The sequence below is a fragment of the Cheilinus undulatus genome, linkage group 6 (assembly GCF_018320785.1).
Source record: "Cheilinus undulatus linkage group 6, ASM1832078v1, whole genome shotgun sequence".
NCBI lineage: Eukaryota > Metazoa > Chordata > Actinopteri > Labriformes > Labridae > Cheilinus > Cheilinus undulatus.
The window spans coordinates 47,606,851-47,630,134 of record NC_054870.1 but is presented as its reverse complement, the minus strand read 5'-3'; the positions used below and the strand labels follow the sequence as shown (position 1 = coordinate 47,630,134).

General features: G+C 38.2%; 2 protein-coding genes across 4 annotated transcripts in view; one reads left to right on the top strand and one right to left on the bottom strand.

Annotated features, from left to right (window-relative positions):
* angpt2a (angiopoietin 2a) overlaps positions 1–9,692 on the bottom strand; it is a 31,975-nt gene extending 22,283 nt beyond the window's left edge. The window contains exon 1 of the mRNA XM_041790079.1: positions 9,216–9,692. Coding sequence (XP_041646013.1) covers positions 9,216–9,476 — 261 coding nt within the window. The 5' untranslated portion in view covers positions 9,477–9,692. The remainder of the gene's footprint in view (positions 1–9,215) is intronic.
* mcph1 (microcephalin 1) overlaps positions 1–22,938 on the top strand; it is a 71,185-nt gene extending 48,247 nt beyond the window's left edge. For 2 of the 3 annotated variants that reach the window (XM_041790077.1, XM_041790078.1), the window contains exons 14-15: positions 22,106–22,343; positions 22,438–22,938. In XM_041790077.1, coding sequence (XP_041646011.1) covers positions 22,106–22,343; positions 22,438–22,490 — 291 coding nt within the window. In that variant the 3' untranslated portion in view covers positions 22,491–22,938. Of the gene's footprint in view, positions 1–22,105; positions 22,344–22,437 lie in introns of those variants that run through there. The other variant, XR_005992041.1, reaches the window with a different exon arrangement.
* The last annotated feature ends 346 nt before the right edge of the window (positions 22,939–23,284 follow it).

Sequence of the window (23,284 nt, the reverse complement as noted above, 5' to 3'; positions counted from 1 at the left end):
TTTATGTTAGAATGTAACCGAACTGCAGACATGGCTCCGACTTTGCCTATCTACATAAAAATGAGTGCAAGAACACTTGTTGCAGAATGGAAGAGTACAGTATCTGCAGTGTCAAGTACGAGTAGTTTTGCTCAGTATCTGCACCAATACTGGAATGGGTGCATCCCTAATTGTATCCCAAGGCATGGCATGGCATTGTATTGTATTGTATCTGGGGATCTACAAATCCCACTGTTGGGACAATATTGTGTATCCGTTAATTGTATTATATTGCATCTTACCATATCATTAAGCATTGCATCACACTGCCTGCTCTGCATCATAAATAACTAAAAATAAAAGCAATAGAAAGTGCTATAGCAGACACGAAGATGGTCGAGTGGTTTGAGGCACTACCCACGTATGCAGGCGGCTCAGGTTCGAATCCAGCCTGAGGCCCTTCACCACATGCCTCCCCCTACTCGTCCCTGTTTCTGAGTCTATCCACTGTCCTTCCTCTATCAAATAAAGGCATGAAAAGGCCAAACATAAATCTTTTTTTTTTTTAAAGGAAAGTGTTATAGCTTAATTCAAGACAGTGTAGCAAAAATGCCTGAAAAATGCTTTTAATGACTAATTAACTTGTTAAGACATAACATTTTATTTGGGACATTAAATCTTATCCCAAGTGATAGAGGCCCTAGTCCTTGTTTTTGGTTGTTTATCAGACTTTATAGTTGAATTTGGCATTTGATTAGTGTAATTTTATTTTTTTTTTTTTTTTTTTTTTTTTTTTTTTTTTTTTTACTAGGATTAAGAAAAATGCACTCAATGATATGTTTAATTATCTACCACTCTTCTCAATAACTTTTCAAAATGCTTTTTAATATGCTTCTTTCCCCAGTGTCTTACTTGGGAGACATGTGATTGTCTTTAGGTTCAAAATTTATAATATAGCAGATTTAATAATATCTTTGAATCATAAGACATTTTGAAAAAAAAATTCATTTATTCTTTATATATATATATATATATATATATATATATATATATATATATATATATATATACACACACACACACACACACATATATATATATATATATATATATATATATATATATATATATATATGTATGTATAAAAAACATTTACACACCTGATGTAATCTTGCTCCTGATGTAAGCATGGAAAAATACACCAACTCAGATCACACAGTAGGTGTTCTCCGGGTGGGAAAAGGTCAGCGTTTGATCTTTAAGAAATTGGTTCTTATCTACCTTACAGTACGGCCATATTTAGACCGAGACCAATCATTAAGTTATTTCCTGCACGGTGTTCCTGAGCGGCAATCAGGTCACACGACTCGTAAACAGGATGGATGTGTTGAGTGAGGAGTTACATCCTTTATGACGGTGTGACATCTGTGTACAACCGGACACCAGCAAGGGCTGTTCGTCACTTTTGTTATTTACTAATCAGTCAGTAATGCAACCTCAAGACGAGCCAATTTTATTTTTATTTTTATGTTGCGGCTGCAATCAGTGCTGATTTTGTTTGTCTTCCTTTCATGACTCTCTGTGTGTTTACGTTCTTGGATACACACGGGGATGTGTGCGAGGTGGAAGTTTTTCATTTGGATTGCTGGCAGGATTTCCCATTGACAGTCAATGATCTAATCAGTTGTTTACTCCGTGTGCCTCAAAGGCGTCAGTAAGGTATGACTGTGTTCCTCATTCACACGAGAACGAGACGGCAAATCCTTTTTCTCTTTTTTTGGCATCACACCAAAGTGAATCACACCTGATGGAAGTCTGTACTGTACTATTATCAAAATACCATGCAGAAAAAGTATAATTTCTCTGGTTATAGTGAGGACTCAGATGGAGAGTTATTTTTCAGTGAAATTATTTAATCTCCTTAATCTCCCAAAATAAACCCCCTTCTCAAGCTGTGCCTGGTTGATAACCTGTTTTATACCCTGGAAGCCAGACTGTAGCCCCCCATTAACCAGCCCTATGAGAGTTCTGATCTCAGCTCAGTGGTCAGGCTATTTTAATTTAAATTTGAAAGAAAAACACACAGATGATTTTATTTCTCATGCTGATGATGAAACCTTATTCACCTTATATTCCATAAAAACACGGGGCTCATACTTTAGGTTGTCTTTTGACTTCCAGTGATTGCAATAACTGAGTCTCTGTGAAATGTAGAAGATACTTTACGGCATTTGATGCCAAAATTGAAAACAGGCATAGTATTTAAATTGAATCAAGTTTCCATTAGTTTTCAATTATAAAGTCAAATATCATTAGCTCTGTGAGAGGATGTCACAATAACTGGAGAAGAAGACAGTAGAGTGGAGGTCATAAGACAATGGCAGTGGGTCAAGCAGGCGGGGCTACACAAAGTAGTAAAATAAGTAACCCACACCTCATTCCAAGCCTTTCTCTTAAACCTATATTTTCAAGTCTTGCACAATGACAATTAATACTCTGCAGCTGTCCAATGCCTGTCCAAACAATCGCCCCCATTATCTTCTACGAGCAAACCCACACTGGTGGTGGCCAGATGCATGTGGGTGCACCATCTCACCATCTCTCACATCAAAAACCAGTGTTGAATTCTCAGTGTTAAACATTTCTCTGTTGAGACCACTCAAAGTGTAATTTTTTATTTTTTTTTAAGAATTATTTGGGGCATTTTTGTGTCTTTATTAGATAGAGGTTTAACCACTAGGCCACCTGCTCCCCCAAAGTGTAATTTTGACTCCATTCTGAGTAAATGTCCTCAGTGTTGGAGTTTTCTGACAGTGTTGATTCACCAGTCTTAGTCCAACTCTGTAGAGTGAACTGATCCAAGCACACAACTGCCATTTCAAATATGGGGGCAGAGCTTTCCCATCATGCCTTTGTGCAGGGTGTTTAAATGTAAATGTGAGACCGGGGACCTCCACTGTATCTGAAGGTGCTTGAGGCATAGTTGAACGCAGCAATGCCAAGACTAATCATGTGAAGACTTAAGTTTTTTTTTTTAACATTACTTCGATTTTAGAATAAACCTCACCACATTATTATGTTTTTATATTACTTTTAACTAATTTCATGTATATTTTTTTTATCTAAAATGGGTAAGATATACAATTTGAAATCATTTTGAAATATCCCTGCAACCCTCTCCCGGTCTCGTGACCCCCAGGGGAGCTCCCCATTCCCAGGTTGAGAACCACTGTTCTAGAGTTTAGTTTGGCAGATCATAAACGCTGGCTGCTGGATGTGAAATCCAACTGGAAACTCTTGTAAAAGAGCTTTACAACCTTTGTTTTTGAAGTCATTTACATTCATCATAAAGTACACCAGTACAGTTTGTCATTTTCCTCCATCTCCTCTTGTCCTTTTATATAACATATAGGGAGAGGTGAGACCATAGCAAACTGAAGAAATTTTCTGATGCATCTTCTCATAGAAAGTTGATTTTTTTAATTTGATCAGCCCTAGTCCATCTCTTTCAAATAAGTTAGAATCGCACATTTGGCAGCAGGACTAAACTCATTTCTGTTCTCATTTCCATTCTTTTATTTCATGCTTACAGGACTATTGTGTCACTTTTGTTTTATCAGTTATATCAAAAAAGTTACAGCACACGTCAGTCCTGTCACACTGTTTGAATGAGTTAATTGTCATTTTATGTTCCCCAATAGATCTTAAAAATGCTCTTCTGCTTTGGTGATGCATAGTAGTAGTAAGATGTAATATTTAATAGGGGAAATAGGCCTGCCAATACCAGAATTTTAAACTTTGATAAGATGCAAGCAAAAATCAAACAATAATGATCAGTTTCCAGGCCATAATAGCAAAATTAAAACTTATGGGCATCCAATATTAGAAAATTTCTTGATTAGCAGCAGTAGAAGTAGGAGTCTGCAGGATTTACACATATAGAATTTTAATTTTTCTCACATCCTCCAAGTGTTTTACCTTTCCTCTCTTCATGAATTGAGTATATTTGACAGATGCCTGCTGTGTGACTGCTTTTGTTTGATGTTTGTCTGCGCCTAAGGAACTCTGGGAAGCCAGCTACAAATACAATTTTGATCTCAGTGAGACTTGAATAAACAAGGAGGTAATAAAAGAGATTAAATGTTTTTAATTTTGGAAAATTACAAGCTGGCAACACACTGTTGCAGCATTACCAAAGCAGGTCTGTTGGGTGTTGTTTTGCAAGAGTTTGCTTTTGATTTGTGATGGATTTGTTCCCCGCTTATACACTTGTCTTATGAAGTAGTTTTTGTCTTTTTAAAACCTTTAAAAGCTACGATATGATACAATCAATCACTGAAGTAATAGAGATTGTATTGTTATGCCTAAAAAATAATGAAGTAATGAAAGTTTTGACAGCCTGAGGTGAGAATATGTAAATCTCTTAAGTATTGTGAAGGGTCTTGAAGCGACACTTTAGTTCTGCTTTAATCCTTACAGGAGTTTATCACATTTGTTTTTGCAAAGAATTTTCCTGAAATGAAAATTTAACCATCACACCAGAGCTATGATTTCCTCCCGCATGTTGTCCGCCCAAATCGATGCAGTGAAGTCTGCCAACAGAAACAGGTACTTGAGTATTTTCCCATTCAGTAAAGCATGCTGATGCAGGTAAAATCTTTTGTCTTTAGTGTTATAAATATGTAACATGTTTTCTTGGACTCTGAAGTCTTCACATGTGCTGCTAACAGGCTGTCATGTCTTAAGCTGCACTTTAACCGCCGTCTCTATGTAAGCATGCGAGTTACTGAGTAGTGACGACTAGATCATAAAGAGCTTCAAAGCGGTGTGCCCTGTTGGAGCAGATCAGAGCGTGTTTTATGTTGTGAAGCGGGAATGGAATGATCAAGCTGTGAGATGTTCCTGCCTTGCCTGGCTCTTCTTGTAAAGTTGTGATTGGTAATAACACTTTGAAGGGGAAGAAAGGAGGGAGATAGAGGAGAGAGAAAGAGGCAATTCCTTTCATTCACTCACAGCAGTAATGGCTCAACCAACTGAAAGGGAAGCATGCATCCCCTGCGTGGGCATCTGCGAGGAGTCTTTGTCTTATGCAATCAATAGACACACGTTTCACATGGAGAGAAATACATCTCTAATGCTATTGCATTTAAAAACATCGATTTTTGAGCAGCAAGGACATCTAACTGCTGTTTAGAGAAGAGTTTTTATCAGGCAAAGAAGTGACCCGGTGAATCAACTCTGATCTGTTTCTGTGTTCAAACATGAGAGGAGATGTCTGAGAGTCTCACACTGAAAGAAGTCATGCAGCTGTAACATCAGTATTGGCAACCAGTTAAAATATGATTTCAAAATTGATATCACAGGCTCAGCAGAAATCACTGTTACTAGGGCTGGGCAATTATGGCAAAAATCAAAATCATGATTAATTGAACCCTTGACCTGGATTATGATTAATGAATTCCACTCTCAACTTCCTATTCTGTTTGTTCTGAAAAAATTTTGTAAAATCTAATTTTCCAAGAAAAGTAGAAAATAAACAACTTGTTTTTCTTGTTCACAAAAGAAATTATTTTTGTACTATTGTATAACAAGGAGAAGAAAACTTTGCTGCTCATATTGCACAGTCAGCTCCGTGTTTGAGTTTAAGAGGACTGGATGGGGATGAGCGCATGACTAGTGCTTCTTCTCTTAGATTTACAGTAGGCTACATGCCTCGCAACACCTGGCTAGCTATCATGTGATGACACAGCCAGTTTTTTTTTCAAGGGGTGGTTCATTAGTAGAGAGAGAATTACAAAGGAAAAAAATGAAATTATTGACACAGCAGGTTTATGTCGGTTATAGGCTCTAAATGTCGGTTTTGATTATTTTCGATTAACTGCCCAGCTCTAACTGTTATCCAACATTAATGACAAACTTATGAGGATTATCTGCCTGTTAAAACTGAAAATGCTTGGGGGCATGATTTAAGACTAAATCTAACTGATCAATGGTGTTCATAACAAACCCTGCATACTGAAATTAACACTGTCAAAAGTAATACAGACATTTTACAGCGTCTCGGGTCCACACCACAAAGTGTTGCTTTGACTCTTTTAGGAGAGTTGGTACCTTAACACTGGTTAGGCCACATTATTGACTCTTTTTGGGTGTTTAAAAAATGGGCTCTTCTTTACGCTAACCAGGGTTACTTTAGCTTAAAACTTCTTCTTAGTGTTAGAAATTTACTCTGTCACTGGATTATTTTAAACTATGTTATCCATTCGGGAAGTCATTAACTCAGCGGTTGATCTCACCCATGGTGCAGACGTGTTTAACATTAAAAACAACAGAAAGAAAAAGAAAAGGTTTTTTTCCAGGATCAGATCAATATACTTTGCTAATAAACTTAAGACAGGACATATCTTTCTCCATGTTTCATCTTTATTTGTGGTTCTGAGATTATAATCTTGTTAACTGAGAACGTGAATTGTACAGGTATTTTCTCAATTAAATGCAAGTGCTTCCATACAGTTATATTTGCTGAGTATAATGGCTTTTTTTTAACACAATCGTTGCTGTCTGTTCTATAGGGCATTGGTTCCAGTTCCCCCATAGAAACAGACTTACAGACCCTTCCTGATTACAGGAGGTTGCCAATATTAGATTTAGTTGTACTCACTAAAATCATGATAAAAAACCTTTGAGCAGTTCATGCAAAGCTCTCCTGATAAGAAAACCTTTGTGTGGGGCTATATTATAAAGATTTGACATTCATGTATCACCTTTTATTTGTGGGGGTCCTCAGCTCCTCTACAATACAAGTGAGGGAGGCTCATAGAAAAATAGATGGGCAAATCCACCAGGGAATCACTGGAACTGTATATTAGAGGATGAATTTCTGTATGAAATTGCATTGAATCAGGTATCCTGGGTCAAAAATGCATGTCTGACATTTGTGACAAACAAACGGCTTGAAAATCATTTCATTTTTCAGTGAGTTACAAGCATTTTGCATATGGCGCCAGAAAGCAGCATCTTCAAACATGTGGAGCAGCCGACAGCTGCTGACGTATTTAACTCCTGTGTTTCTTTTTTTAAGATTTATTTTGGGCATTTTTCTGCCTTTATTAGATAGAGGAGGACAGTGGATAGAGTCGGAAACAGGGTCAAGAGTGTAGGGGAGAGACATGCGGTAAAGGGCCTCAGGCCGGATTCGAACCCAGGCTGCCCGTGTACGTGGGGAGCGCCTTAAACCACTAGGCCATCTGCTCCCCGAACTCCTGTGTTTCTAATAATGAAAATGAATTGTGACAAACTTTATTTAGGCTGAGCATCATTTATTAAGTCAGATCTCTCGAAAGTTTGAGATCTGATGTCATAAATATTACACTCACCTGCTCTCATCATCATTTTTACTCTGCAGGATGTAGTCACTCTTTTTGTAATAAGGTAAATTGATTATAAAGAGAGTATTATTTACCAGAGCAACGTGGCTTAGACTCTGTGCTGAGGATTCTTAGCAGCAGTTGCACTCAGACAGTGTTAATTTCGTCGACTAAAACTATGACTAAAACTATTCGGCTACAGCCTTTTTTTCCATGACAAAGACTAGACTAAAACTAACAAAAATAGATATGTGATGACTAAAACTGACAAAAACTAAGTTTAGTTTTTGTCAAAATGACTAAAACTAGACTAAAATGTAATTTAGTTTTTGTTGGACATTCAAAATCTGTGATGTTTCTCCACTGTGGGTAAATCTGTCAATATGCAATGCATCTGTATCTATTCTGCCTCTCAGCTGTAGAAAGCAGGGACCCCAGATTTGACAGGGTGTGTAGAACACACTACCATGATTTGGTACCAAATTTAGGCAAGAAAGTAAATGTTTGGACTAACAGTAAAGACTAAAATGTGAGGGCTTTTTATGGACTAAAACTAGACTAAAACTAAAAAGCGTGGAAATGACTAAAAAGTGACAAACTAAAATGCATTTCATTTAAAGACTAAAACTAAAACCAAAATTAAAAATAGCTGCCAGAATTAACACTGCACTCAGATGCATGCAAAATGAGTCATCTAAGCAAACTATTTCTTCAATCTAAAACTAAGTCCACCCTTTATGGGACCAGGTTTACAGTTTGCACAACGTGGCCACCGCTTAAACTCTGCAAAAAGTTTGAGGCATGCCAACTATGTGACTGATGCAGAAAACTAAAGCTACTCAGCGAGACCGCGGTGGCAAAGTCAGTGATAGAGCCCACAGGCTAGGAGAGGAATCATTTTCAAGATTTATAATAATCTCCTTGGTTAGGCCATGAATGCAAAACACAAAGAGTTAGTGCTTCTATCACTGTGAGTGTTCTGGCATGTGTTCATCCTCAGTCCATCAAAATCACAGACAGCCTTAAAAATCTTCAAAGAATGACGGAGAATCTTTGGTCAGTGTGACCTTGTCTTCAAGGTGTGTTTTAAGGACTTGGGTTTTAGGTTAACTTTAAATTATATATCATTATCGATAGCTGTATCAATTTAAATTTATTTGGAATTATCCACACATTGGGTATCGGCAAAAATACAATTTTGTGCATCCTTAACAATGAGAGGAACAGCTCATTTCTTTAACACCTTATTGTACCCTTGGGGAAATTTGTCCTGGACTCCAAGTGCTGCACACATTTAGCTGCCACCACAGCAATAAATAAGAACAATAGGAGCAAACAGCTACAGTCCACACACGGAGTAGCACACACCAATGAAGAAAACACAAACAATACTGCACATGAATGTGTAGACATAGCAATAATAAGTAATTACAATGAGAACGGATAAAATCAGCTTTTCCTCATGCATGTTAGCATCACATGGAAAAAAAAGAGAGTAGCAATCTGTCCATTATTGGAGGCACAATAGGCGACTTTCCCTGAATTCTCATGAGAGTTAAAGCATGTCAGATGTCATTCTTGATGATTAAATGTTCATATTTTCTACAAACCTAATTATAAAACATTCACACGCTATGCAAAAGTCAGAATTGCATTCAAGTTGTCATAATCTTTTAAGCTAGGTGTTTGGTTTAATTTAAGGCCTCTTCCACTTTGCTTCAAAAGAATTTAGAATTAAGTGTGAAAATCTCTCTTGACACCTGTGTAGAGCATTTTAACACCTCCACAAATCCTCAGTCAGACTTTCACCTCACTGTAGTAGAGACGATCATTCATAGTCATAGTTGCGTCTTTGTGACTCGAGCTCACCTTTAGCAGCCACTGTGTGTTGTTCTCCATGGTCATCTCCAGCTGTTCCAGCCTCTGAGCCGACTCGTCGTCGTCCGCCGGTCCATCCTTCTGAACTGGATGGTTGTAGCTGCTCTGTGTTTGGCAGTTGTCCTGCTCTGGCAGCAGAAAGGTGTAGCTGCATGGCCCATTCTGGATCTGGTACTGTCTCTTTCCAGCAGTGCTGTATCCTGTCCCCAAACCAAGGCAAAAACTTAAAACTAACAAGTCCACTTTCAGCATCTTCTTTAAATGGAGTTAGCACTGCTCTAACTTTCTGGCCTTTTTCCTCAGATGCAGGGCGTGTTTTCCCAGCAGCATCCAAGTGTAAAAAGTCCTCTTGAGATTCCTTTTATTCCCTCTCAGTGGTAGGAGGAGAAAAAGCCATCAGGAATTAGAGCTGGTGTGTCATTCCCTCAGTTTACCAGTGCCAGACTGCATGTGCTCGCTTTTCATCAAGCCCCAAACCACTTGTTTGAGCAGCCCATGGCCCCCTCTGATTAGCTAACTGTGAGTTAAAAACCACTCCCCCCCCCCTCCCCCTTGCTGTGGCCAGTCACTGTGAAGAGCAGTGAAGTGGAGATTCCTTTCAGTACACACTCAGACCAGCAGATACACAAACTACACACGTTCCACTACATCCTCCACATCCCACGTGTTTTTTGTCAGCGCGGGTTGAAAAAGCTCCTCAGGATGCAGCTGTCCACCTTCAGCACACTCTGTGATAGTAGCAGCGTCCATCCCATTCATTCAAGAATGTTTCCCGGTCAGTGACAAAGCATCTCTGAATGGGAGATTCAAAGGAAGAGGCCTTTATTTAAACGGCATTTTCCCCTCCTTTCTTAGGACAATTTTACTTCTTTTTTTCAACATTAATAATGTTATAAAAAGTTCAAAATCCCCAAATCTTTCCTCAGAGGCCAGGGTCTGCAAAGTTTAAAATAACAGACTTAAGTTGCCACTTATCGACCTCTGACCACAAAGCAGACATGGCATCTGCTTCTGGGTAGATTTATGCAATCTCAGAGTTGGCAGATCTCTGTCTGACTCACAAGAATAATCAAGCTTTTTTTTCTAGCCCTTACAGATCAGAAAAGTCATGGGAAAGTTATTTTGTCTCTTTGTTTTCTCTGACAACAAAATTCAGCTTTGTAATTGTAGGCTACCTTGTTTGATTTTGTTCACTTTTGAATACGTGGACACGGATTGTGGGTGTTTTTTGTTTCCTGTGTTGGAGATTCATGTCTGCACAAGCTTGAAATAGCACGACTAAAAGGGATCCCACGCTGACAGAGTTAAATTTTCAGTTAATCTTTGTGAGCACTTCTTTGATGTCTAAAGAGAAAAAACAGGGAAATATGAACAAATCTTTAAAGACAATAAAGGTGATGCGTATTTTTCAGTTCTTTAGTCAAGATTTGTTTGAGACATCCTTTGTAAACAGCATGCCTTTAATTCTTTTGTGTGATGACTTGTTTTGTGCAGCTTAATACACATAGTTCCAGGAACGATCAAGTCAAGGTCATGTTTACTAGAAAATTAGGCTTTTCCCGGATATAACATCTGTAAACAACCGTGTTAAAATGACCGTCCTGCTAGGCACGGAAGTCATGTTTTGGGTCTTTTCCCTTAAATCTACAGCCCCAGTCTGACTGAGGGCTCTCATGTCAAAGTGGGGAGCAGCATGCAGGTGCATTGTGCAGGAAGGGCATTGACATAGGAGGATGTTTAGTCCTTTCTGTAGGAATGTGCCTCCATCACAGACTCTCATACTGATAAACTCTCTCTTGGGGTTTTCAACATTTTTGCTACTGTATTGGTGTGTTTTAAACTCATATAATAATTATTAAAATTATAATACTAATAATGATAATAATGAAAATAATAGTAATAACTTTATTTATATAGCACCTTTAAAAACAAATGTTTGCAAAGTGTTTTAACAGACAGCAAAAGCATAAACTCAGGGAAAAAGAAACATCTACAATCAGAGCAGAACAAAAGAGTTCTGTGACTTCAGACGAGAGGAAAAGAACAGATGTGAACACAACAGAAAAATAATAATAATAATAATAATCTTCAATGATTGCTTGGGTCCAGTAGCAACATGAGTCATTGAGAGTGGGTTGCCAGATGCCTAAAAAAACAATGAATATTTTTTAAATGATTTTAAATTGCATAATTTAACCATTTTTAAGAAATATATGCATAAGATTAGTTAAATGTAAAATAAAAACATTGTCATTTAGTGATATTTATGCTGAAATCAAAGTAATCAAAAAAAAGCTGTATAAAGTAAGTCTGCACGCAGAGTTGGCCCCGGACAAACTCAGAGAATGAGCCCAGCTGTGATTTATTGATGGTATCAGTGCATGTGTTTTGACAGTAGCACTGATGCTAGCGTCCTGAACGACAGTTTGCATGTTATGGAGCTGGAAAGTTTGTCAAACTATTACTGGGTTCCAGTGTTGAAAGTATTTATTTAGGCTACTTTTTAACAACTTTTCCCTTCCAATTTTACAAATATTATTTGACACTCTTCATCCATTTTACATTATTTGTGCCCACGTTGCCTATTTTTACCCATTTCTGCCACTTAACACCAATTTTGCCACATTTTAACAAGTTTTAATCACTTTTTCCCACCATATTTTTACACTTCTCACTAGGGCTGGGCAATTAATCACAAATGAGATTAAATCGTGATATGGCATGTTGCAATTTACAAATCGCAGACCTTGCAATATTTTTTTAACTTGAAATATGTCAAAATACCAGTTTAGTTTATTCATTTTGCAGCAGCAGAGGTTTTATGCAGATTTTGCAAACATTTAACTGATATTTTTTATAAAATGATTTACAAAATTGTCAATTTCGTGTTTGATGTAAGTTTTTCTTAATTAAAACGAGTGACATAAAAACTATAATCCCTATTCAATAAAGCCCTACTTCTCACACATTTTTGCCCCTTATATCCCATTTCTTTTACTTCTTAATCTCATTTCACCACCTCTCCTGCCCATTTCTTCCATTTTAAGATATTTTTGTCACTTTTAACGCTTTCCACCATTTTTTCTGCCTGTTTCTTCCACTTTTTTATATATTCTTGCTTCTTTCCACCTATTACTGCCTCTCTTGACCCACTGTTGCCACTTTTATTCCCATTTTAATCACATTTCACCGTTTGTTATACCATTTTTGATAGTTTAAACCATTTTCCCACATTCAAATTCCCGTTTCACCAAGATTTCTACCAATTTTTGCCACTATAAACCAATTTCTGGCCCTTTTTAATCCCTTTACCACTTTATATGCCAGTTGTTGCCACTTTAACCAATTTATGCCACTTTTCCTTTTTTTTTTTTTTTGTCCCTTTTATTTAATATTTTCGCCTATTTTAACCCATTCCATTTCTGCTGCTTTTAAAACTCAAAAAAAAAATCCTTTCTACCAATTTTGGCCATTTTTAATCAATTTTAGCATTTTTAATCCATTTTAATTCTGTTTTTAAAGAAAAGGGATTTACATTTTTAAGAAGGCTATATACCAGGGCACAAATTAATAAAAAGAAAAGATATTTGTGGCTTTGATTTGATTTATTGTTGAATGTGCGTGGCTGTGTTCAACAGAGGGGGTCCTCGATCACTGGCACCTTTATTTTGGGTGTTGCGGGCTGAAAAGGTTGAGAACCACTGCAGTAGCATATCAGGGCATAGGTACTATGTTGTGCTCACAACGGTGTCAGTTATAGTTGTGTCATTGACTCACCATAGAAGTTCAAACCAGGATCAAGGCTGAGCCCAGCCACCCTCCAGAGGAGTTTCAATTCAGCCTCTTGGATTTGTGATCAAAATGTTTTGAGTTTCTCTAGCCTAAACTCATGACTGTAGGTGAGGCATGGAAGATTGATCCATGACAGTCCAACACAATGATCTGATCTGATCTGTTTTTTATTCTCACGCTCCATTTTACCTTCACTTTTAAATAAAATCCAAAGATATTTGAACCCCTTCACTTTTCAGCAGAGATCCATGATCTCTGCTGGAGGTGCTGACCCTCATCTCAACAGCTTAACACTCAGCTGCAGTGTCTGCTGGAGGTCCCTGTCTGAAGAAGCCAACAGAGCCACATCATCTGAGAGAAGCACAGTGAAATATACAAAAGCTTTAAAAAATAGATAAACCTTCAGTTATATCTCAGCCCAAAGCTACTGCTTCTACAGATCAGAGGATGCTGCAGTTTTTAGTTCATTTATGGTTACATTGATGTGTTTTACAAACAGAGGGCAGAGGAGGTAACACAGAACTAAAATGGTGGCAGTGAATTTTTGCAATTTGGACAGCATGCTGGCGTTTGCTGTTATGTTTGCTTATTAAAACAATAACTAATATTGGATGGCTGGGACTCATAAGTTTGTTGCCATGGTGCTGAAGATGTGAGATTTTTGCCTTCATTGTACCAAAGTTTAAAATGTCAGTGCAAGATTACCTTACTCCCTCTTGCAGTAAAACCAAATTTTAACACTATTTGGCAATCTGTTGCAGTCTACAAAAACAACTGTGTTAATTATGAGCTTCATGCAGTGCAATGATTTTTCATTTTACCCCCACATGGCTGCATTTGAGTTTCCACAGCACTGTGTGTCATTTATTTGACAGGAAAGCCTCCAAACTATCCTCTGCAGTCAGACAGAAATGCCGAAACAGAATAGCAGGAAGTGTGCTGATGTAAGAGCTACTGTATGTGGGAAATGCAACATATTTAAGGCGCATTACCAAAGAGGAAGGACTTGTCATCATTCCGAAACTCTGACTCTTTCAGGTGTTCACACTGAATCACTCAAACAGGAGATTTAAGCAGCAGTTAATTTCTCATGGTCAGTGAATGTACTAGAGGTAGAGGACCACTCCACACATGAAAGGTTTTTCCCAAGATATGAGCAAAAAGTATCATGTGTATAGTTTTTCATGCACACTTTGTATTTCATCCTGCAGACCTGTTAGGCTTAGATCAGTCTTGCCTGGTATTCATTTGCTTCCACGCCAGCATTAGCCAGTGCTGGAGGACTGAGGTATCAGCGAGTCCCAAGATCTCTCAAGATAGGATTGTCTTCAAAATTTGAACAGATGTTCACTCTGACTCAAGGATGAACTTGTGATTTATTTGAGGTCATTGGGTCTCAGGTTCATTGCTTGTTTGCAGTGTTAATTTTAAAAGCTATTTTTAATTTTAGGCTTGGTATTTAGATAAAATGTCTTTAAGTTTTAGTCACATTTTCGTCATTCCTAAGCTTTTTAGTTTTAGTCCAGTTTTAGTTGACAAAAACTCAAAAACATTTTAGTCTAGTTTTAGTCCATAAAAAGCCCTCAAATTTTAGTCTTTACTTTTAGTCCAAGCATTTATTTTCTTGCCTAAATCTGGTACCAAATCATGGTAGTGTGTTTTCTGCACTCTGCCAAACCTGGGGTCCCTGCTTTCTACAGCTGAGAGGCAGAATGGCTCCAGCTGTATTGTTTTTTTTGTTTTTTTTTAATTTTTTGACAAATTTACCCACAGTGGAGAAATATCACTGACTTTGAATGTCCAACGAAAACTAAATTACCTTTTAGTCTAGTTTTAGTCATCTTGACTAAAACTAAACTTAGTTTTTGTCAGTTTTAGTCTAGTTTTTGTCATGGAAAAAAAGGCTGTCAACGAACATTTTTAGTCATAGTTTTAGTCGATGAAATTAGCACTGCTTGTTTGTGAATTTCACATCTTAAAAACCCTTTGAGGGGGTTGTCTTTAAACTTTGCACTACAACATAACTCAGAAACCTATGGATGGATTTTCATGAAATTTTCAGAAAATGTCAGAAATGGCATAAGGAAGAACTGATTAGATTTTGGGAGTGGTCCGATCACTGTCTGGATCCAGGAATTTTTTAAAAGGATTCTTTACTATTGGGAGATAGGGCTGATGGCGGAGGTCTATGCTGTTACCACTTTACACCAGGAGCTGGTGGATATGAGTAACTTCAATCCCAGCAGCTTTTTTGGGTGTGTTTCTATTCAAAGTTTTGGACTTTATAGAGTTTAAAGACGCACACCCGGTTGAGTAGACAAGTCGGAGCGTAACAGAGAGAAAGACAAGGAATTGTAGTGAGAATACTCACAATGCTGGGAGGAATAGAGGAATATTCACCCTCTGCCATGACTTTCAGTCATCCAGTGAGACCATGGGTGAGACTGTCAGTGCGTCTGTTGGCACTAGCAGGCAATGCTTCTGCCGTGACAGTCCACACGTTGCGAAGCCAATGCTTTACTCACCATGCTTTCACCCCATCTGGGAGGGAGTAATCGGTAAATGCCCCCTGATGGTGGGGGGCACATGGAGACTTGGGGGGGGGGGGGGTTCAAACCACTGTGAATAGTGACGGAGATCAGGAATGACAGACACCGCAGAGGAAGAGACGTAGTAGAAGCCATGGGAGAAAACGCACAGCCAATGGTGATGGAGGCTGCCTGGTGATGTCAGAATATGCACATTACATGACTGAACTTGTTTCTTTGTCTTTATTTCATACAGAAATGTGGTCCAGTTCTGATCAAACTGCCACTATACTAGCCACATCCAAGCTAATTGCTATACTATTGGCGGCCATTGCTGTCAGCTTCCAGTACAATAAAACCTCGCCCGTAGCTACCGCCTCGTTCTCCTCAGTTTTTGCCAGATGGCAGACATGGAATCTGGCAAATCCATCTGCTTTGCAAGGTTAAAGGTCACAGTGACCTCCAAATTTTTTGTGGACACGATATTTTAAGAATCTATAGAAGGATTTTGTCAGATTTGGCACAAACTTAAGCTTCAACTTGAGGGTGAATTGACTTGATTGGGGAGGCACTGAATCCTTGTATATTGTGAAGTTTCAGTGACCTGTACCTTTTAGAGGATTATAACCACCAGGCAGTAGTTCTAGTTGTCATAGAGCTACACAAGCTGTCTGTTTGTCAAGCTCCTGCTCATAAAATTTTACTGTACAGAAGCAGCTGCAGAGATATTGATTGGGCTGTCAGAGAACTGCTGTAGGAATTCCCATGTGTTGTATAAATAAATTGCTGCTGGGGCTACAAAATGCAACTTCTAATTTCAAGAGTGTTTATCAAACAGGCTCGTTGCCATTGGCATCTCTATGACCCGTCCTCTAGAGCTTTAAAATATTCAGCTCTATGAAATTGATGGATGCAACAAACAGGCAGACTCCAGCTGAATATTATGGTGTTATTGAATTTAATTTCATGTAATGGAAGTCCTTGAGATGCAGGCAGAAATGTGGGTCACAAATGTACTTTGAAAACAGCTGTGCACGAGATATGGAATTAATTTTATACAACTGTTTAAGCTGTTTAAAACCAATGATAAAATAGGCCCAAGTGATTATTATGTACAGTACCAGTGGAATTAAATATATTATAGAGCTGGGAAATAAATCAATTTTATAAATAAAACAGATCTTGGTGACAATAAAGAATCTGACCATTTAAAAACAAGATTTTCTTGTTAACCTCGCTGCAGTAGCACCTAAAAAACTTTGATTTTATGTTCTTTTTGGTGACCCTTGAAACTAAAGTGATGCCCCCTTTATTTACACACTGGTTATGTCAAATCAGTGTTCTCTTTAAAAAAAAAAAAAAAACATATACTAGTAGACTAGTATTCAGAAAACGGATGAAGGATTGGACGACCTCACTTTTAAATGTACTTTAATAGTATGGGTAAAAAACTTTTTTTTTTTTTAAGATTTATTTTTGGGCATTTTTCTGCCTTTATTAGATAGAGGAGGACAGTGGATAGAGTCAGAAACAGGGTCAAGAGTGGGGGAGAGACATGCGGTAAAGGGCCTCAGGCCGGATTCGAACCCGGGCCGCCCGTGTACACGGGGAGCGCCTTTAACCTCTAGGCCACCTGCTCCCCACATCTGCCCTTTTTGATGGCTGAAAACAGCTGTTAGGCCCATTTCATAGGTAAACCAAGGCTGAACCTGGGCATTTTATTTAATGACACTGATTCAGAAGCAGAGGTCACATGCAACTGAAAACATTCAGAGATAATATTGACCCTGAATGTTCATGTAAATCTCTCCTGCCTGCTGAATCCATGGTGCACTCTTTGAGACAAGTTTAGAGCGTGCACTTTAACCTCAAAAATTCAGTTTACTTTGGTTAAATCATATTGATCAAATAAAAGCAACACTTTTTTTTGAATTGTTGTTTTTTTCATTTGTCGTTTGTTAAACAGAAAAGAAAACTTATTAGAGTCATAAATTTGGTTTGGTGTGAAAATATCTGAGATTTTATTCTTATGTCGTATTGCCCATCCTCACTGTATGCACCGGCCAATATTTTGGCATGCACTGTGGGTTTTGAATGTGCATAGATGATGTGAAAAGAGAGCCTGCTTTACTCAGATTAAAATGCTCACCTTTGGTATTTTTACAGTAAAGCTAAAATTAAAAAAACAAAACCTTCAGATGGCATTTAATGATGCATTTTAAAACTTACTCAAGGTACCAAGACAAGCAAGTGCAAGCAATTTGTCAGAATGCACCAACCCTCCAGCTATATTTAGAAACTAAATTCTTTGATTGAGGTGTATATTATTAGAATTTAAAAAGTGTCAAGCTTGTAAACATTAAGGCTCAATGTCAGCCCACACTGAGTGCTTTTTATCTCTCCAAACATTTGAGATTGTTTTTTTGCTTTCCAAACAAACACCTGTGAACTATGATGATTTTATTCTTTGTCATGATTTCCTGTGTCAGTGTGTTGTTGTTTGGCACAATGTATACAGTACTGTGCAGAACTTTTAGGCATGTTTGGGCCAAAAATTTAGGCTGAAGTAGTGCCGCCAATTTGCATCCATTGCACGACCAGATGGCCACGAATGGTTGCATGACAGGTCTGTCATGTCGCCCGCCACAAACTTGCATCTTGCCATTGACTTTCACTGTAAAATCGTTGGGGACCAAAAAATACTGTTTGGTCTAAACATAGCTTTAGGTGTAGATATGGAGAGTCATCCGCCTCAGCACACCAGCAGGTGGGAAGGAGGACTGACACAACCCCCCCGTGTTCTGGATGTCCTTGCCTGAAAACCATGGCAGTCACTTGGCATATTCCAAACAAAAAACGCTGTTGAGTTTTATTACAAACAAAAGAGATGCCGATGAGCTTGACCTTGGAATCCTTAGCACCTTACATGCCTAAAACCTCTGCTTATAACTGGTTAAATGAAGTTACTATGCATTTTTTGATATTCTCTTATTGTCCAAACACTGCTCAAAAATGTAGATGAAATTTGTTGTTAAATCTGTCTGTATTGGAGCTGCATCGCTGAAATGAAATTTGTCCTAAAATATGAAAAGTCAATAATTTAGTACTTCCTGTCGTTTACAACAATTATTTGAGGTTTTTAACCTTATGTTTTCAACCCCTTAGCTCTGAATGATAGTACATTTTCCCCAGAGATTATCCAAGAATTATTAAATAAAGCATCCCTAATGTATGAAACAGTAACATATATGTGATATTTATTATCATTTTCTACAGCATTGTTTTTATCGCCACAATAATGTATACTTAGTACAAAGAAAGAGAGTAAATCTACCATCTTTGTGTCAGTATGTTCAGCTCTCTCTAATGTTTCCTGTGTTTCTGTTTCTGCAGTTTTTTCTTGCTCCTTTTCTAAGCCTCTTTTCTCCCATAAAAGAGCGAACATACAGCCTTCAATCATTCTCTGAAGAGCACAAAGTGGGTTAATGTGAACTTAACTTCTTCTCTGAACCCTCTGACCAGTCCCTGATTACTTCATGTGAAGAGAAACTTGTGTGAACATTGACAAAAGACTGAGTGGTTTAAAGTGTGTTTCCTGGCATTGAGCTGAGAATGGAGCAGATTATTCCCTTCAGTTTAACAGCTGACCCCTGCTGGACACAGAGTAGACTTCAGTGAGTACTCAGAGCTTCACTAAACAGCCTGAGATGGAACAAAAACAGCTCAGATTCACATCGAGTCAGAGGGACAAACTCTATAAACAAACAATGTAGGCTGTAGAAAAACAAAAGGAGACTGGGCTGCCTTTATAACTGTCATGAACTTGCTATTAAACACAAGTCTCTGCTTCATTATATTTAAGTTTTCTCCACAGTTTGACTCACCACATCAGTAGTTCATGACTTTTACTTGTGGTTTTTGTGGCATGAACAAATATAAACAGAAGTTCAAGAAGGAGCTGACAACAGGATAAAAGACAGAAAAGGCAAGGAGAAGATGTTGGTCAGAACTGAAAGAGTAAAAAGAGACTAAACTGATTAAAAATTGTAGTTTTACCTTTTTAAATTCATCAGTCTATAGTAAGTCTATTTAGTTGACAATTTGCCATTTATTTTGACAACTTAAACCATTTTTGTATTTTTTTATACTTTTTTACCCTTTTTTGGAACTTCTAGCTACATTTTTGCTCACAATTTTTGCTACCTTTTAGCAGGTTTTGCCTACTTTTGCTATTATTTGGACAATTTTTGCCAATATTTTCCATCACTTTTAACCCCTTTTTAGCAACATTAACACTTTTTTGCCACTTTTCTGCCACTTGCAATCTATTTTGCTACCTTCTTGCCTATTTTCACTCACTTTGCCATTGTTTGGCCACTTTTTTGGCCAATTTTGCCCATTTTTTTCATCACTCTTTACCAATTTTACCATCTATTTACTACATTTAACCCAATTTGGCCACTTGTAACCCAGTTTTGCCACCTTTTTGACACTTTCAACATGTTTTTGCCACTTTTAACACATTTCCTGGCACCCTATGCCAATTGTTACCCATTTTTTATTTTTTCTTGTTATTTTTTGCCCAGTTTTGCTGTGGTTTTTTTCATCACATTTCATCAATTTTTGCCAACTTTTACCCACTTTTGCCACCCCCAGTTGTCTGGACCCAGAAACCTCTCCCCTTTATCCCCCCTTACCGGCCACCTTGACTGTTATATCATTTAAAAAGTCTATTTTGTATTGATATGAATATGGTGTGCCTTGAGATTTTGACTTAACCTTAGGTGTGTCTTGGGTGAAAAAGTTTAAAGACCACTGGTCTAGATGAATATGCAGTGCTGTGAGAAAGCATCTGCCCCTTTCCTGATTTCATATTTTTTGCAAATTTGTTACACTTCAAAGTTTCAGATCATCAAACCAATGTTACTATTATACAAAGATAACCCGAGTCAATACAAAATTCAGTTTTGAATTATAAAACGCCATCCAAACCCACCTGTCCCTATGATTTAACACATTTTTTGGAAAGCTGAGTTCAGTTCATTAGCCACATCCAGGCCTGATTACTGCCAGACCTGTTGAATCAAGAAATCACTTAATTAGAACCTGTCTGACAAATTGAAGTGGGCTAAAAAAAATTTCAAAAAGTACCACATCAGGGAGCAGGTTGCCTAGTGGTTCTAGGCATGCCCCATGTATGCGGTCAACCCGGGTTTAAATCCAGCCTGTGGCACTTTCCCATATGTCTCTCTCCAGCTCTCTTGTCTCTGTTTCTGATTCTGTCTGTTGTCCTCTATTGATAAGGGAATAAAAACCTAAAAAAAATCTTTAAAAAGCACCACCTCATGGTGCCATCTAAAGAAATTCAAGAAACAAAAGTCACTGACATCTATCAGTCTGAAAAGGGTTACAACACCATTTCTAAGGCTTTGGGGCTCCAGCAAACCATGTTGGGCACCGTTATCCACCAATGGAGAAAACTTTGAACTGTGGTGAACCTTTCCGGGAGTGGCCAGCAAACCAAAATTATTCAAAGAGCACTGACAACTCATCCAGGAGGTCACAAAACAAAAACCCAGAACAACATTTAGAGACCTGCAGGCCTCACCTGACTCAGTTAAGGTCAGTGTTCCTGATTCAACAATGAGAAAGAGACTGGGCAAAAATGGCATCCATGGGAGAATAATGAGGTGAAAACTGCTGACCATAAAGAACACAAAGGCTTGTCTCACATTTGGCAACAAAAACATCCTGACAATTCCCAAGACTTTTGGAAAAATATTCTGTGGACTGACCAGACAAAAGTTGAACTTTTTAAAAGGTGTGCATCCCATAGCATCTGGCATTAAACTAACGCAGCATTTCATTAAAAAAAACATCAGACCAACAGTGAAACACGGTGGTAGTGGGATTTTCTGGGGCTGCTTTGCTGCTTCAGGGCCTGGACGATTTGCCGTAATTGATGAAACTATGAATTCTGTTCTCTAATAGAAAATCTTGAAGGGGAATGTCCGGCCATCAGGTTGTGACCTCAAGCTCAAGCACACTTGGGTTATGCAGCAGGACAACGATCTGAAACACACCAGCAAGTCCACCTCTGAATGGCTTAAAAAACATAAAGTGATGGTTTTGGAGTAGCCTATTCAAAGTCTGGACTTGTGTGTGCTCAAGATGCTGTGGCATTAAACAGGCCATTCATGTGTGAAAATCCTCCGATGTGGCTAAATTTATATAATTCTGCAAAGACAAGTGGCCCAAAATTTCTCCACATTGATGTGAAAGACTTGCCTGCAGTTGTTGCTGCCAAGGTTGGCACAACCAATTAGGTCTAGGGGGCAGTTACTTTTTCACATAGGGCTAGATAGACTTGGATGGCTTTTTTCTTTTAATAATTGATGTCATTTTAAAACTGCATTTTGTATTTACTCTGGTTATCTTTGTCTAATATCAAATTTTTTTTGATGATTTGAAACATTGAAGTTTGACAAATATGCAGAAATATGTGCCAGTTTTTTTCTGTAGCAAGGCGAGCACATTATATGAAATGTTTCTTTCTCCTAGATCTGTCGTCTCCAGAGGCACCTGTCCGCTGGGGAGCACCAACAGGATCTGTTCCAGGACCAGCCGGCTATGTTCGTGTCCCAGCACTCCCAGCCACCCACTCAGAGTCTGGTGGAGCTGATCCTGCTCTGTGGAGGGAAAGTCTGCAAAACTGTGCGACAGGCGGGAATCTGCATTGGGAAGTACAGCGGCAGGAGACCAGAGGGGAGCAGGATTGTGTCCGAGCAGTGGGTGCTGGGTAAAAGATTTCCTGCTTTCATTCCTCTGTGACCTAATCGATTATTTTACTTGATTACTAATATTCTTTTCTCTTCTTTGCTGTTTAATTACAGACAGTATCACATATTTGAAGCGGCTGTCGTATGACAACTACGACCTGGAGTGAAGGAGGAGTTTTACTGATCTTTTCTGGACAGCGATGGGTCAATGACTGTTGTTTCTACCTTTCTTGTGCAGGTTTAACATCTACCTTTTCAGATGTGTTCAGAGGCTTTACATAAATCCTCTCACATATCCCCCTTTCAAAGACTTTATTGCCCTGTTACCATGGTAACCTGGCATTTCTGGGGACTATCAACCATTCAGCAACGGCTGAATAAGTTACTGTGAATATGGTAAACTGCTTTTACACAGTATTATTTTATCCACTACTGTATAACAACATGTCCGTAGAGGTGGGGTTATCTTTTCTTCCATTTTAGAAAAACCCTCTGAGCCAGTTCAACACTCTAATGAAGATAACACTCTGTTCACTTCTACCAGTGTTTTATAATGTCATTGTTGATATTACTTTTTTAATCAGTGTTTTTAATAAAGCCCATTTGTTTTCTTGATGCAATGTCAAGTCTTTTAGAGTGTGAAATTAAATTTCTGTGACATTTATCATCTTTAAATATTTTCTCAAGCATTTTTTAAGATAGAACAACTTGATTTTTACAAATAACAGTTGTATAGATAAAAGAAATTTGCACCCTAATGAAAGAAGTGCTCAGTGAAGAAACTCCTAATATTGATTATGCCATACTGATAAGTAACCTCACCTCCCACATGGACCTCACTGCCACATTTCTACTTTCTCCAGATCCAGGATCCATACATGCAAGCTCCAGGCAGTGACAACATTGATGCTCCCTATCCCTTCCATATAACCACCAAACTAACCATGTTAATTAGTTAGAC